The sequence below is a fragment of the Gopherus flavomarginatus genome, chromosome 7 (assembly GCF_025201925.1).
Source record: "Gopherus flavomarginatus isolate rGopFla2 chromosome 7, rGopFla2.mat.asm, whole genome shotgun sequence".
Lineage (NCBI taxonomy): Eukaryota > Metazoa > Chordata > Testudines > Testudinidae > Gopherus > Gopherus flavomarginatus.
Window position 1 is genome coordinate 87,228,423 of NC_066623.1, and position 17,466 is coordinate 87,245,888.

Below are 17,466 nucleotides of genomic sequence, written 5' to 3' on the forward strand. Positions count from 1 at the left end.
TCACATGTTCAAATCTCTGCTAGTTGTCTGGAGGTACATTTAATGGAGTACTATGAAATCTGACACTGAGGTGAAGGGAGGTAGCAGCCTTTTAGATCAAACCTTAAAAACCAAGGTCTTCTAATCTGTCTGGACATAAAGATCCATTGGTGCTTTTCATGAAAATAGACTGTTTCCAAGATGGCAATGGCCACAATTTTCCTCTTCCCTTTTCTTCCTCGTTTTCTGCCCACCTATTGTAATGCACTGGCCATGAGTCTTTTTCCCCCTTCTCATGGTTTAACCATGTGAGAGGTTTATAGGTCTGCTGCAGCCTCCAAGTTAATGTAACTGGTTCTTCACTTCAAGCAGGGTCATAGGTCCACAAACAAGCCAGCCTGGACATTGTTGCCTATCGCTGAGCTTGCCACATCTCCGGCTGTTAGTTACCATCTACCCCAAGAATGATGTAATTTTCATCATCAGAGACAGAGTTCATCATGACATATATAGTTTAAGTTGCTCAATATTTTTCCATTATGATCTTATCGTATCAGTTGCCAAACTTTAATGGTTTGGATGGAAATTTTCCATGCTTGCTCTCTGCCTCGGTTTGAATTCCTTTTGAAACTTTCAGTGGAAACAGTTTAGATGTTCCCAAGATGTTAGGTATTTTTGCCATCCCATCTGAAATATTGTCCTACAGAATCTTTGAAGAGTTCTGATACCTCCAGGCTTTAGATCAGAAACTTGAAATTTGGTAAGAGAATGATTCTGGGGACAGGGAAGTGCCATCTGCTGTTCCATGAAAATCCATCCAAATTTGGTCAAGGTATAAGACTGAAAATCACCATTTCCAGATGCTCTGAGGAGCCTGTGAGAGGCCCACTGCTAAAGTTTCTGACCATTCTCTCTGCACTGCGCAGGCTTTCGGACACATAGTCAGAAAGAGAGCTCCAGACAATACGCAGACAAAGCAGCAACTGCAAAATACTCTTTGACCTAGGCCAAGGTAAGTTAGGCTGGGACCAAGGAGGAGATAAGGAGTTCTAGACTTGGCTCTTCCCCTGACCTGTTTCTGTTGTTTATTATTATGGAGGAATCTTATTAATGAGTACAAGGCCTCAGGCCCTATGTTAGAAGGAAGGCAAGTATCCTTTCCCCCAGAGGTGTTAACCAAAATCACTTTTGGCAGAGCTGTGACTAGAACCCAGGTTTCTAATATGATAAACTCATTAGCCATTTTTCTACACTGCAGTTTATAACAAATATGCTAAATCTGTGTGCATGGCTGTGCTGTATGTACCCCTAGACCACTCTCCATTCAAGGGTAGGAAAAGAAGAACCCAGAGATCCTGATTCCTAACATTCTGCTACTGTACGTATAGCAAACATCCATTCTAGCAGTGAGTCTACATCAGAGTGGGCAAACTTTTTGGCCTGAGGGCCACATCGGGGTTGTGAAACTGTATGGAGGGCCAGGTAGGGAAGGCTGTGCCTCCCTAAACAGCCTGACCCCCACCCCCATCCACTCCCTCCCACCCATCCAACCCCCCCTGCTCCTTGTCCCCTGACCGCCCCCTGCCGGGACTCCCTGCCCCTAACTACCCCCCGGGACCCCATCTCCATCCAGCCCTCCCTGTCCCCTGACTGCCCTGACCCCTATCCACACCCCCACCTCCTGACAGTCCCCCCAGGACTCCCATGCCTATCCAACCTCCCATGTTCCCTGACCACTAGCCCCAGGAATCTCTGCCACATCCAGTTGCTCCCTGTCCCCTGACTGCCCCCTGAAACCCCCTGCCCCTTATCCAACCCTCCCTGCCACCTTACCATGCTGCTCAGAGCAGCAGGAGCTCGCTGCCTGGCTGGAGCCAGACACACGAGCTCACTGCCCAGCAGGAGCGGTGAGCCAAAGCACTGGTGGCACGGTGAACTGAGGCTGTGGGGCGGGGTGGGCTAGCTTCCCGGGCTGGGCAGGATGGTCCCGTGGGCCGTAGTTTGCCCACCTCTGGTCTACATAGAGGATAGCAGCTAGCTGCTGTTGCCAGTTACTCCTTTAGTACAAGTGATAGGTCTGTTTTGTGGATTCCTGCTGATGACCCCTGTGGAGATCAGTATCATTCCACATGATGGAACATCCATTTCTCATTCTTCTTTTTAGAAAAAAACCAAACCAAAAACTAAAATTACATACAAAAAGACCTTACATTTAAAGAATAGTGATGCTGCAGAATCAAGCACTGAAAAGTTAGGAAATGCCAGAATTAATGTTACACTGCCAACCTTAATTCAACCCCTTCTCCATACGCATTATGATGCAATATTTAATTACATTATCACATATTTATTGAACAGGGTTCCTTCCTCATTTAATGCATGGGATGAACAGGGTTGCAGGAAGAGAAAGGATCGTCTCTTATGTTGAAGATGCTGAACTGGGACCCAGAGGAGCCAGTTCTATTCCTCCTCTGTCACAGACTTTCCTATGTGATATGAATGTATATGTGTAAATCCTACGCATGTGTTCCGTGGGAGTCCATGGGGCTGATTTAGAGTTAGATGAATAACCTTAATTCTGGCATTTCCTAACTCTTGACTTTGCTGTGTGTGTGTGTGAGAGAGAAAACAAAAATGTCTAAATTTATTTTTCAGGTTTTGGGGCTTTTGTCAAAAAACAAAACAAAACTGAAATGTGTTCAGGCTTTTGACTAACACATCTGCTTGATGACGTTTTGGCCAGCTCTCCTACCTGTTTAGTACACGTATTCACTGTATACTGTGTGTCTGTGGGGTTCTTGGGATGTTATGGCACTTTAGGTGCGACATTTCTGCTGAATGTTGTGACACTCCTATAATGAACTCTACACGAGCAGAAGCCTGAAATCACTGGGGCTCTGCACAAAGGCCTGTCTGAATGCACTGGGGTCCATTATCATAAGATAGCTAACACAACACTGTTTTAAAGGATGCCAGACATGTTTAAAGTATCACTTAAACTCCTCAACATTTCTCTTTCACTTGTATTGTTGTTTCACAGTTAGGGTTATTTAGCTTACCCATTACCTCAGTTTGGCTGAGGACGTGTTGTAAAACACTACAGAAAAGGCATTTTAGGCCATGTGAATGACTTCAATATAAGGAAAGCATGACTAAGGGCTGAGAGAATGTGCAGTGAATATTACCCTCTATACGCTGGAGAGAATTCCCAGAAAAACTAGGCATGCAGGAAATGCCTGGCTGCTAGTATAACTGGTCATTCAAGTGCTCCTGGGCAGAAAGCCAGACTCCTACAAACTCGCTTCGTGACTGCTACAATCTTGGTACATAAGGCAATTTTAAAAAAATCTTTCCAGTTGGGGGTCTGATTAGGTGAAATGACCTGTCTCTTTTTTTCCCAAAAGATATCAGTGGATTTTTGCTGCATCTGAAGGCCATTAGACTTCTTGTTTTATATGGCAGGTGCCCCAAAGGGAATGAACAGAACAGGGATTCATCAAGTGATCCATCCCCTGTCGCCCATTCCGAACTTCTGGCAAACAGAAGCTAGGGACACCATCCCTGCCCATCGTAGCGAATAGCCATTGACGGATCTTATCCTCCATGAATGTGCGCCTCTACCCTGATATAACACTGTCCTCGGGAGCCAAAAAATCTTACCGCGTTATAGGTGAAACCGCGTTATATCGAACTTGCTTTGATTTGCCGGAGCACGCAGCCCCGCTCCCCTGGAGCGCTGCTTTGCCGCATTATATCCGAATTCATGTTATATTGGGTCGCATTATTTCAGGGTAGAGGTGTATCGAGTTCTTTTTTGGACCCTGTTAGTCTTTTTTTATTTATTTATTTATTTTAATGTAGCCTGTTGTAAAACTAGGCAAATACCTAGATGAGTTGATGTACCCCCGGAAGACCTCTGCACCCCCCCAGGGGTACGAATACCCTGGATGACAACCACTGGATTAAGGCATAGGCATAATAGGCATGTTTCCCATAGTCATGTGATAACTTCAGAATTTCAGTTTTAAAGAAAAAATGTTTTTAGCCCTCATAGTTGTCAAGTAAAAGCTTGAAAACATGAGTGAGGTGTAATCAATCCAGCAGCCGCTCGTGCCTGGAAAGAAACTGCCTGGCCCCACACCCACCACCACAGCAGACTGGTCCCTAACCGCTCTGGAAGTGTGGCCATTCTTAGGGCTCTGCCTCTGCTCCTGCCACTGCCGAGAGGAAAGGTGACTTCTGCCACCTCTCTGGGGGCCTCCCATCTTCAGGTGACCGGCAGAGGGGAGGGGAAAGCCCCAGCTGCTGCCACTACTGCATTAGAATGGCTGGTGGATGAGAGGAGCGTTCCAGTCCCCCATAGAAAATTCTATAGCCCTGTGAGGAGCTCTGGTTTCCATACCTGCCTCGTTGGAAAAGGGGGCGGGGGGGGAGGAATGGTAACACTTTCCCAGCATCATCCACTCTAGGCACCAGAACGAGCAACCGCTCCCAGTAGATTGCAGAAATCCCCATAATAAGAATGACCATCTTTTTTCTTACATGCTTAACAGCAGTGAAATCGTTAAAAACATTGACATTTAAATTGTCTTCATTGGATATCAGAGCTAACACCTCACTGAGATTAAAGGGAAGACTGGCTCTCACAGAGCTATTGTTTCATGCCTTCTGCAGACTCAGGCAGACATGACCGCACCATTGATTCCCACTTTTGTACTTTTACTTGTACTTTTTTATACAAACGCATACTTTAAATAAAAGCTGAGATTTAGGTGAACAAGGTGGACGCCTAAAAGCAATAGTATCTTGTCAACAAGATGACAACCACTTTAATGGCGTTTTAAGTAGTAATGCAATCCACTCTGGAATGAGTGAGCAGAGTATAGTAAGAAAGAATGAGACTAGAGAGAAGCCAGGTACGTTTTGCAGAGGGAAAAGACACGCTCCTTCCAGACCTTAAAACATTTGTAAATGTGAAGGTGGGGATATAAGGGGTTAATTTGTACACTAGAATGTATGCATCTCCAAAGGGCCCATACCTAACAGAGCACTTTATTATGTTGTCCTTCATAGGAACTAGCTAACTAAAATAATTCTCCCCTTCACCGCTGGATTCTTAGAAGCTTGCTCTTGTTTTTTCTAGTTAGTCCCACTCTCCTTTTCTTCTCTTTGTTAGGATTAACACAGTCACTACTTCTATATTATTTTGTCTTAGAGGAATCCATCCAAAATGTCCTTTTGTTTAGTCTCCAATGCATCTGCCATGTGTCTGTTGTTGTTATAGAGTAGGGCCTTCCCTCTCATTGAAGTTATTATGCAATATTCATTTTCTGTCTGAAGCCCTTTACTCAGTAAAAGAAGTCAAAAGAATACCATATGAATGGTTTCTGCGTCATTCTGTATTAAATACCATTTTGCAACTTCTAAAGCAAATGTTCTGCAATGAATCACAGTATGTTCCCAAGAAGTGAACTATTGCTACAACACAATTACAATACCAGGGTTCTCTTTGCTTTTCCTCCAAGAATGGAAGAACACCAGTGTCTTAAACCCTGCTGTATCAAGGCACTGGTCCTTCCTGTACTGATAACAATAGTGCGATGCAGGCCTAGTAAAGAATATACTGCTTTAAATAGGGTCTATAACAGAGGTCAGCAACCTTTCAGAAGTGCTGTGCCGAGTCTTCATTTATTCACTCTTGATGTAAGGTTTTGCGTGCCAGTAATAGATTTTAACGTTTTTAGAAGGTCTCTTTCTATAAGTCTTTAATATATAACTAAACTATTGTTGTATGTAAAGTAAATAAAGTTTTTAAATGTTTAAGAAGCTTCATTTAAAATTAAATTAAAATGCAGAGCCCCCCCGGACCCGGGCAGTGTGAGTGCCACTGCAAATCAGCTCGCGTGCCACCTTCGGCACACATGCCGTAGGTTGCCTACCCCGGTCTATAAAGATCAGTTGCAAAGAGGAAAGACAGCTATGGAATGTGATCTATAAAGGCCTGATGTTCCTGACATCTATTACAAGTAGTCACTGCTGATGGTAGTAAGTGATTGTAGGCTCTACACCTGGGAAGTGTTTGCAGTTATAGCGAGAGTTTAAAAAACAGATGAGGGCAACTTAAATACAAACAAGTTAAGATCAAAAATAGGAAAACAAAGACAATGACATCAGGAATAAAAATGCAGGCAGTGCAATAAAAGTGCTGTTTCTTCCAACAAAACCTGTTAGCTCTTTTATGGAGGTAGATGGGACCTTGGAAATTCAGAAGAATTTCCTATCTGATGAAGAAACAAGAAGTGAGAGTAACATAAACACTTCCTCCGGAATGCATGACATTCTTTACTTCAGTTTCATATTCTCCACAGGATATGTATGAGTCAGACTACAATGTGGAGAATGTACCCAGACAAAGGAATTATTGGAGGTGTGTGCAAGTATTAGGTGCTTATTACTTAACGGTGTGCTATAGATCCTTTCTCTGCTTCACTTCATATGTCATTTTGTACTGACGAGCAGTAGCACGGGTGACCTCATAAATCATTCAGATGTAAATTCATCTAGACCCAATAGACTAAATTGTGCTCTTAGCTACACTGAGGTCATTCTAAAGTCAGTGGATCTTCTCTGGATTTATACCAATGCGTCTGAGGGAAGATTATGGCCTAAGTTCTTTGTTCACAAGATCTTGCTGGGAGTAGTTTAAATACAGGGTTTTTCTTCTAAATGCATCACGTGATCCCTGGGTATTTGGTGGTTTCTCCTTCATCAGGAGCCAGTAGACCCTGGCCAAAGGGATCGAGATTGTATGGTGAGAGAGCAAGGAAAGGGGTAAAGAGATTTGGGAGTACATACAAAGACACAAAATGCAGTGATTTAAGAGGATAACTTATTTAGAATATTTGGATGTGCTTAAGATTTTTGGGTAAGGCCAGAGTTTGAGGCAGTATCTTTGGGCCTCATTCATTACTTTGTAACTCTAGTTTTATGTCGGTAAAGTTGGAGTGATGCAGTGGTGAATCTGGCTCATAGTCTTCAAATTGTTTTTTACATGTGTAATTATAAAGATGGGGCTTAAACCAAAACCTTTTGATACAATTACCCTCCTAAACCCTCTGGGTCTTTGAAATCCCAATTTAGATCCAAATTTTGCATATTCACCCTACATTTATAAGCAGCCAAATCAAAAGTCCTGAGCAATTACTGCCAACTCTACTGTTCTGAAGCATCACTACAGGTATGTCTATGCTACAACTTGACGCAAGCCTCCCAGCCCAAGTAAACAGACTCACGCTAGCAGGCCTTGAGCTAGCACGCTAAAAACACCAGTGTGGATATAGCCTATGTCTCCACTGGAGCTGCAAGCTGCCTGAGCTCAGATCCAGGGGGTCGGGTGGGCTAGAGACCCCAAGTTGCTGCCTAAACCACAATGCCCACACTTCTGTTTTTAGCACACGAGCTCAAGTCCCACTAGCACCACTACCTGGAGTGAAAAGCTCATTCCCAGCTGCAGTGCTGATATCTCCTGTGTGGTCCCCTGATGAACAGGGAGTTAACCCAGGCTCCCTGGGCAGAAGTGCTTATTGGAAGAGCTCAAAGAGGGGGTGTTTGGGAGACAGAAAAAAGGTCTTTGGGAAGAATTTGGAGGCTGCTGAACCCATGCTGAGGAGTGCTACTTTTCTGCTTATATTAACTTAATTCGCTTCTTTTTATAGACCTTATGAATGGCCAGTTCTTAATGGATGCTGAGCACTTGTATGTCCCGTTGATGTGAACAAGGAGTTTAGGTATTCAGCACCCATGAAAATCACTCCATGTCCCATAAGGAGAAAACCCTGCTGACTATGGTTTTGTGGCTGGTGGGGGAAGGTGCCTGCTGAGTCATCCCACCATTGTACGAGGGTTTTCAAAATTTAGATCTGAGTTTAGGCAGCTTGACTTCATTTCTACTTGATACCAGGAGGTTCTGTACTTGAAGTGCAGACATAAAAAGAAACCTTACTTGTTATGTAGTGAAATCGCTCCTGTGAAACCATGATCAGCTACTTTTTCTAGGTTTGCATTTGTACATTGATTTTGGAAAGCTAGTGCACTTCCTCTAAATAGCTTCACTGCTGTCAACAGACCATGCAGCAGATGAGTGACCATCGCTATGACAAACTGACGGTGCCTGATGACGCTGCAGCAAACTGCATATATCTCAACATTCCAGGCAAAGGCCATGTTTTGCTGCACCGAGCCCCTGAGGAATATCCAGAAAGCGCAAAGGTAAAGGTAGAGTTACGAATCAGGGGCTCTTCCCGTGAGTTGCTGAGTGTTCTTGACTCCCATTGCAGTCCAATGGGAGTTGAAAATTGTCAGTACCTCCTGGGATGGGGCTGCAGTACTGTGCACGAATGCACACACCTGTAAACACATCAAATGATTATTTCCAGCTCCACTACTGATTTTTGTCTGACCTTATTACTTAATCTTTTTCTCCTCCTGTTGTTCCCTTAATATAAAATGGGAATAATTATACTTCCCTCACTGCATTATTCAGGGAATTCATTCATTAATGTTTGTAAACACTTTGAGATCCTCAGAGGGAAAGCAACATATAGATGCAAAGTATTACTATTTATTAGCAACAACTGGGTAATCATAAAGGTAATATGGGGAAGAAACAACTGTTGTTTCAAGGAAGAAACGATTATCCACAGTGAATCAGTAAGAGAATGAGATACACAATGGGTAGAGTTACTCTTTTTAACTTGCCTAATTCCTAGCAGCACACTGGAAGTGGGGAGAGGGCTGAGGATTTTTCCCCTTTCCTCCTGTGGCCCTTCCGCAATCTTGTATTCTCCCCCAGGGAAAGCAGAATAATCGCAGTTATGATGCTTTGAAAGTCTTGAGTGCCAAAGCTGGGGTGGGGATGGGATTTGGCAACACGACTTCTCATTTGTAAATTTGTTTCCATTATTTTGATTCAATAAATAGTTGGAGGAAATGGAAGGGAATGATGCTCAAGTATAATGACTTTTTCCTTCTATTTCCTAACCAGGTTTTTGAAAAACTCAAGGACCACATGCTGATCCCTATAGCCAACACAGAAATGGAGAAAGTTGATGGGTTACTCACCTGTTGTTCTGTCCTTATTAACAAAACTTCAGAATTATGAGATATAGAATCCCTCCCTTGTAACTGGCAATAAAGTACATGCAAGGTAGACAAATCTATATCCACACTTTTATTGTTTTTATTGACAATCTACTGTACCACTGGGCTACTAACCCTTGTTCACAAATGTTTTGCTTTGTGTATTTTTATGTCCCGGTAGATGGTATTTAAGATGTATGTGTGCTTTTGCTGGGATGAATATAGTGCAATGAGCAAGCAAAAGACAACTGTGATAGCTAACCCCTAGCTTTAGTGATTTACATACTCAATGTGAAAACTACATGGGGAGGAAATTAGTTCCTAACATTTGCTAAGCATCTCCATTGTCTTGACACCTTTCCCATGTGTTTTACCTTTTCTCTCCCTTTCTTTTCTGCCTCATCACCCTTTTTTTTCTTTAGTCTTTCCCCTATCTTCCTCTCCTTGTCAGGAATTCAAGATGTTGGTAGCTAATGAAGGACATTCAATAGAATCATGCATTTGGGCTTGTGTAGTAAGTAGGCTTTCCTTATGATAGTTGGAACAGTGTGGTATTGACTATACTCCTTATTCTAGCCAGTATTGCATGGCCACTTCTGTGTAGAATCATTTACTCCTGGGGGCATTCTGCGCCAACAAAAATGAAAAATTCTGCTCCAAAAATAGAAAAGGTTGTGCACAGTATTTTTAAATTCTGCAAAATTCTGCATATTTTCGTCAAAATAACACTACATAATCACACCAGTTCGTTGTTTTGGTAATTTACTGTCAGCAAGTATGTCTATAATAATACAGACACACACAAAAATTCCCCCAGGAGTGGTGCATTAAAGAAGCCCCTATGACAACCCAGTTCCTGTTTCTCTGCCACCTTTGCCCCCCAGAGTCCAGCTGCAGGGCCCCCCCAGCCAATACACCTGAACCCCCTCCCTCCCCAAGCCCAGCTGTGGGTTCCCCTTAGCCCAGATACTCGCACCCTTCCACCCAGAGCCCAACCATGGCCCACACAGCCTGATGCTCGGTCCCAGGCTTGCAGGGAGTTTACTTTGCACTGTCCTCTCCTTCCCTCAGCTGGGAATTACAGCTGTTGGGAACCGTTTAGGTCCCTCCCCCTGGGGCAGTGTCTTCTATGTGCAAGCTGTGCTCTGCTTGGTGTTGCAGTCCCTAACGGTGACCAGCAGCACTGCAGCCCATTTCTGTGGGGGAAAGGAAATTCTGCATGCACATGAATTTCTGCAAAATTCTCCATTTCACATTGGTGCAGAATTCCCCAAGGAGTAGTCTTGATTAGATTCAATTTCAGACTGCATGTGGCAGCTTGGGAAAGCCTCTCTATACAGGAACATTAAAGAGGTGTGTCCCTCTGATATGCTTGACTGATGGACAGTCTCCTTTCCTATAATTCAATCTAGGTGTGCCCAGGGGTTCAGACTCCCAGTCTGGTTACCTTTCTTTCAAATTGGGTGGAATGGAAGAGGCTTGTATGTATGCCATATATCAATCATATTCTGAAAAGCCTATATTTTGTGATCAGGTGGACCACAGAAATGAATGTTTTGAGTTACTTGTAAAAATATTATATTACAAAAGATATTTAGAAATATATTTTTATCTTTTATATGTATTTTCATTTCAGCCTCTACCTATTATGTTCTTTCTTCTTTTGGAGTGAAGTTATTTTTCCCGCTAATTGGTATAGTTTTTGTCTTCTGTAATTATGTAGACAATTTACTAGCAAACCTCAAAACAAAGGAATGGTGGTAGAATTAGCTGAAGGACATTGTTCCTGGAGTATGTTCATGAGTAAGGGAAACTTGTTTCCCAGAAGTCAGGTGGCATATGTATTTGATCTGTCCTTGGAGATCTCATTGGAATAATGGCCATCTGATTTTTTTTTTTAATTACATGAATATCTATTGTGGTAGTCAGTTAAAACAAATATATTTGTTGTGGCAGATTCCACATGCTTGCCCACTGACTCAGACATATTTCATGGCAGTAAAGTGAATTAGACAATAGTATTTACATCAAGCTTTTAAAAACATTTGTAAACTAAGAATGGAGAAATTCCTAAACAGAAGCAGCAGTGGGAATTTTTCGGAAGGCTGACAAATAGTCTGAACGCTTTATCAACTTCCTAGTCATTTCTTTCTTTGCCTGCCTGTCTCTCTGTTCCTTTGTCTGAGGTTTTCAGTTTTTTCTGAGTGATACATTTCTGCTTCCTCCATCTAAATCTTTCCTTCTGTCCTCCTCCTCCTGTAGTCCCTCCATTTTTCTCCTCATCCCTTTACACTCTCCTCCTTTTTTCCCCTCCATTCATTTGCAAATGCCCCCATTCCACCCAGACCTTTCCTAATGTAACTTTCCCATGCCTTCTCACGTAGATGCCAGGAGAGAGGGAACTGATAGACCCACTTTGTTCCCCTAGAATCTGACAAAGACTGTCTTTTCCCTGCAGATGGAAGGGAGAGCCTGCAGCAGGAGCTGTATCTTGGGCGGGGTGTTGTAGTGATTCCTCTTCTCTTGTCTTACACCAGAGGAGATGAAGGAGTCAGCAGTGGTGGAGGTTGGTGGTTTCTTATATTCTTTGTCCCCCTGAGAATGGAAGAGGTGGCAAATAGTTTCCTTCCTCCACTACCCCCTTTGAAAGGAGGGAGAGTTAGTGAATGGACAGATTGTCCTCTAGAAAAGGTAGGTAGGGATTCATGGCTGAGGTGCCTCTTATTCTCCTGTAACTGGAAGACCAACAGCACCTGACTGCTGAGAAGGGTGGGAGCCCCAGAGACTTCCTGTCAGGCATTATTCTTCATGCTACCTCCACCCATGCCCCCTGTCTGGCAAGTCAGGGCAGCTAGAGAGATGGGGCAGTTGGGGGACCTGGGCCATGGAAAGCAGGAGAACCTCTCCCTCTGCTCTGAGCTTTCTCCTTTACTTTAACCCTGACTCAAGCAAAACCAAAACACTGGCTGTTTTTTGATGCAACATGTATATGGCTAGTGAACATCCTGCACATCAAACATCCTTATCGCTGCAACATTTTTCAAATGCCTGATGTAGATCATTGTCCATAACTAAAAAAGGAAAATCTCAAACCAAAAATGGAGATGCAACACAATGTGCTAACGGGCTGCATCATGTTAACCCTTTCATGCCAAAAATAAGACTACATGCCGTGTCATTCCAGTGCAGAAGGTCTAGTGATAAATAGCTGGCACTGAGATTTGAATCTCTAATCAAAAATTTAAATCTAAATAATTTAGCTTAGTACAAATGAAGGCACTACAGTGTGTGTGACAGACCTTTTACTCTTTCCCATATGTTGTTTTCCATCATCATAAGTTTAGGAAGATCATGTGATGTGTAAGTTTCCCTTTTGAACAGAATGTGAATAAAGTGTCAGCAAGAACTCATCTCTGTTGATAAGAATGTGGATACATACTGTACTATATGATGATAAACCGCAGTTTCTCCATCCTCACATTTGTTTCCTACACAAATATATACTTCTCTAAGTCTTGCACATATAGCACTACAGGAAAATATTCTGAGGAGTTTTAAGACAAGTGTATCACAGTTATTCCCATGAGAATGGTTCACAGCTCCATATGGAACACTATGTTCAATTTTAAAAATAAAAGTTCAGTGGAATGTAGAACAGTGACATCGTTTTCCCCTCTTATTGACTGCAGTTTTTGAGTGAAATGTGGAAAAATGAGGTATTATTCAGCCACATAAGTATTTAATTGCAGTCAAGGCAGAATTATCTTGGTGGTAACCATCAAAATTCATATGGAAACCTTTGGAGAAACTTATTTATTTATTGGTTCAGATTGTCTGATTTGATGGATAATTATGGAGATGAACAAGTAAGAGCACTTGAAAAGAATTATACTCTTTATATAGTGACTGTGAACAAAATATTATGGACCTCACTTGAATTAATACAAATTTTACTGGAGGTATAATGTAACTTGCATAGAGCTGCATGTGAATCATGTTAGTCACTGTTCTATGTTGTATTGTTCTGAGAACACAAACAGGATGAAAAAATCACCACAGTGTTCAATTCTGTTACCCTTGAGAACCTTAGTACGTATATTGTTGCCCACCTTTTGTGCCAAAAACAACATTGCATTTCATAGACTGTTATACTGGAAAAGATTTACTTTGATTTTTTCTGTCTCCTGCAGTTTCTATACTATGTACCCCCATCACTATGGAATAAAGTGTCAGTTGTACTATGAATTGTGGTTGTCTTTTTTTGAGACTGACAGCTTTTTTTTTGCGATTTAGTCTATATTATTTCTCTTATGCTGCCTTTTGATTTCAAATGCTGCTTTTTTTTTCAAATTTTAAAGGTTAGTACAGGTCTAGAAATAAAACCAATAGTAGACATGTCTGTACTAAAACATTTAAGAAGAAATCATGGTTTAAGGTTAACATTTTAAAAATGTATTTTAAAAGTGATATTGCCTTAATATTCCAGATACAGTGGTTGCCCTTAAACCTTGGATAACTAAGTAATCAGTAATTGCAGGATTCCCTAGATGGTCCCTATACTATATTAAGTATAGGGAATACTGGTAAAACAGAGGTAAATTTTATCTAAGGCAAAACTAGAAAGTTTTAAGAGTGACCACTGTGTGCATTCCTTCAGATTAGCCTTCTCTCTTCTCTTTCCTACTCTTTAGGTCAAGATAGCCGATTACACTGTTAATGATGACACTTCTCTGTTACCTGGGCATTGGTTTCTGGAGGATGTATTTTGTGTCTGGGTCCTTTTTCTTAGAGAGACTGAAAGTTTTTTATTCCTAAGCTGAATGCTAATGTCTGGGCTTGTTATATGTACCTGATCTCTGGTGCTCCAGTCCCTGCTGTACTGCTTTGCACTGATTGCCTCAGGATGACTGAAATATTTTATCCATGCCAAGCGACAGTTCAAACAGTTACTTGTGATTTATCTGATCATATGCAAATACGTGCACAGAAGTGCAGTGCTATCTAGTGGCAATGAGCCCTGCATGAAAGTCTTTTTAATTGTTTAATTGTTCTAATTGTCAAAAGCTCAACGTATTGCTGCTTCGAACAGTATTGTAGTAAAACAGCCATATCACTTCCATGTTGTATGACTTAGCTGGTAATGGAACAGCTTTTAGCATATCATGGTCTAGGATTCCACTCCTCGCAGGGGGGCAGAACTACTCTGGCTCTGAAGGGAAGGTTTGTTGGTCCTGGAAGGTTGGTTAGTCCTAATCTAAACATAGCGGGGGGGTTGAACTGATTTAATTATTATTTGAGTAGTTTCACTATGGGTGCCCCGCTGTAGATGTGTCTGCATCTCTGACTGCAGATTTTAGATATCCGTGTCTGTTTGACCAACACATGCGCTGTCCCTCCATCGTGCTCTGCCTCGAGGCTAACCAGCACTGCATGAGCAAACCACCCTCAGTTCCTTTTCAACTGCTCCTCGCCTGAGACGGAGCGAATAGCAGTCCGATTTTCTCTTGTCCTCAGATTGATACAGTTCAGTTTTCTTAGCTCCTACTAGAGTTTCTGGGTTTTTTTTAAGCTTTATAGGCTTTCCATTCATTTTTTTTAAAGGGGAAAAACGTCCTTACCCCTGTTTTTCCCCCTTTCCAGGGATTGCTCCCAGTAAGGGGCATGCCTAGCTCCCCTGGCTTCAAACAGTGCCTCTCCTGCAGGCAGGCAATACCAGTTATGGACGGCACTGCTGCTACATTGTGAGCCTTGCAGAGGTTCACATCCCGCCCCAGTGCACCTTCTGCCAGCAATTGACACCTAACTCCCAAAAGAACCAGGAGTTAAAGCTCCTCCTCGTTACTCCTGGGGGGATTCTGTGCCAAAAAATCTGCACCAAAAAATTAAAAATTCTGTATACAGTATTTGAAAATTCTGCTTCTTTTGTCAAAATAACAATATAATCGTGCCAATTTCAATTACTTTGGTAATTTATTTCAAAATGTGTCAGCCAGTATGTCTGTAACAATGCACACCAAAAAAAAAAAAAGTTCTGGTAATTTTTTTTTTTGACAAATAGATTCCTTACTAGGCATATGAATACAGAACTTTGTCTAATTCATTTAAATTACAATACAGAACTGTATTTCCTACACCTGTCAGAAGCAGTGCAAAGGCTTGGGGGAGTCAGGGGTAACAGAGGAGCTGAGGGAGAGGGAAGGAGCCTGAGAGTGAACCTGGAGGGTATTGGGTGTGTGTGGGAGAAGGTTTTTGGAAGAGTGGGGTGGGATTGTTAGGGTTCTATAACCCCAAGACACAGTAGGTGATCTACTTCCTGTCTTCAGTTTCTTGTGAGAAGAGTCCCTGAAGAGGGACAGAGAGGGTTGGGAGGAAAGTGACGTGGATAAGAGTACCCACTGGAAATGATCTTCAAGACTCATCTGTCAGAAGTTAAGTCTTCACAAATATGGAGGAAAAGAGCGAGGCAACATCCAAAGGGATGTGGAAGGTTTGTAGGTTGCAGCTGATGTGCACCTCAGAGGCAAAGACTTCTATTCCTAATAATTCCTGGTTTCCCCTCCCCCGCCCCCAAAAAAGGAGGTTGGACCCATGATAGATGTAAGAGCATTAAACAAATATATGAAGGCACAAAAAATCAAGACTGTGTCACTATCAGTGATTATTCCATCTCTAGAGCTGGGAGCTTGGTTCTCGGCCCTTGACCTCCAGGATGCCTACTTCCATATAGCAATCCAGCCATCCCACAGATGATCCCTCAGGCTTACCTTGGGTACAGGACTATTGGGTACAGTACGGTTCAGCCTCTCATCGACACTGAGTGTTTGCCAAGGTCTTCGCAGTAGTAGTGGCTCCACTATGTACTTTGGGGATCATGATTTACCTTTACTTGGATGACTGTCTCCTCAGAGTCTGCTCCTTCAATGCCTTATGGACTACCCAAAGGACTATGGACATATTCACACAACTGGGTTTGCAAATCAACACCCAGACTTAACAGGGAGGCTATACTACATAAGCCTGATGTCCATGTGCTGTGGGAAAATGCTGAAAGCACTGCTAAAACAAAAGGAGGGAACTGCAGGTACCCAAAGAGCCTTTTTATTTTTTTAAGGTGGGTATATACTGCACTCAGGGTACATGAGCTCACTGTTTTCCTTTGCCACTATAAATACAATCTATCAAAACTCTAGTGTCAGTCACAATGTCCCTGATCACCACCCCAGATAGGCACACCTTCATAACTTGCTGATCTTCCTGGAAGTTAGGAGCCTAAATACCTTTGAGGATCAGGGTCTTAGAGACTAATTACTGAGGTTCTGGATCTGGACCTTCCTGTTATGATGAGTAGTGTGCAAGCCCTGAATTAGCAAGCAGTTTTTACAGCTCTTTCAGTACAATTCTGAAATGTATGCTACATATACTATATAGTTTTTGTGCACGTACATAAACACAAAAAAATCATTAAAATGGCTAAATTCTTCCTTCCCTATACCTTTGGAGGTGTGGGTGTGAATTTAACTCACTTAAAGACTGTGATAACTTCAGTCTCAATATTCTCTAGACCAGGCGTGGGCAAACTTTTTGGGCCGAGGGCCATATCTGGGTGGGGAAATTGTATGCAGGGCCGAGGCAGGGGGTTGGAGTGTGGGAGAGAGTGTGGGGTGTGTGAGAGGGTGCGCTGTGCAACAGGGGACTCAGGGCAGGTGGTTGGGGTGCACAGGCTGCAGGGTGCAGCAGGGAGCTCAGGGCAGGGAGGAGGGGTGCAGGGTGTATGAGGGCTCAGGAAAAGGGGGTAGGGGTGTCGGGTGCAGCGGGGGCTCAGGGCAGGGAGTTGGGGGACAGGGTGCAGGAGGAGTTCGGGCTCTGGGGTGGCAGCAAGGCAAACCGGGGCCAGGGCAGGCTCCCTGCAGTCCTGCTCTGTCCCCAGCCCCGTGCTGCTCCAGGAAGTGCTGCGGCCCCTGGGGGAAGGGGAGGCGAAGGCGAAGGGTTCTGCATGCACTGCCCTTGCTGCGCCTCCAGGTACTCCTCCGAAGCTCCCATTGGCCACAGTTCCCTGTTCCCGGCCAATGGGAGCTGTAGGGCGGAGGGTGGTGCCTGGAGGCAAGGGGCCACAGGGACGTCAGGCTAGCCGCTGCTGAGAGCGGTGCAGGGCCCTCGGGATTGCCCCCTGTGGATCTGCGGGCCAGATCCAAAGTACAAAGGGGCCGGATCCAGCCAGCAGGCCGTAGTTTGCCCACCCCTGCTCTAGACCAATGGTTCTCAACCAGGAGTCCAGGGCCCCCTAGCGGGCCTCGAGCAGGTTTCACAAGCAGGGCCAGCATTAGACTCACTGGGGCCCAGGGCAGAATA

General features: G+C 43.4%; 1 protein-coding gene across 2 annotated transcripts in view; it reads left to right on the forward strand.

The window, feature by feature from the left end:
• The window catches only part of DDAH1 (dimethylarginine dimethylaminohydrolase 1), a 146,691-nt gene extending 137,494 nt beyond the window's left edge, over positions 1-9,197 (forward strand). For both annotated transcript variants that reach the window (XM_050962197.1, XM_050962195.1), the window contains exons 5-6: positions 8,104-8,247; positions 9,023-9,197. In XM_050962197.1, the coding sequence (XP_050818154.1) occupies positions 8,104-8,247; positions 9,023-9,139 (261 nt within the window). In that variant the 3' untranslated portion in view covers positions 9,140-9,197. The remainder of the gene's footprint in view (positions 1-8,103; positions 8,248-9,022) is intronic.
• Positions 9,198-17,466: the final 8,269 nt, after the last annotated feature.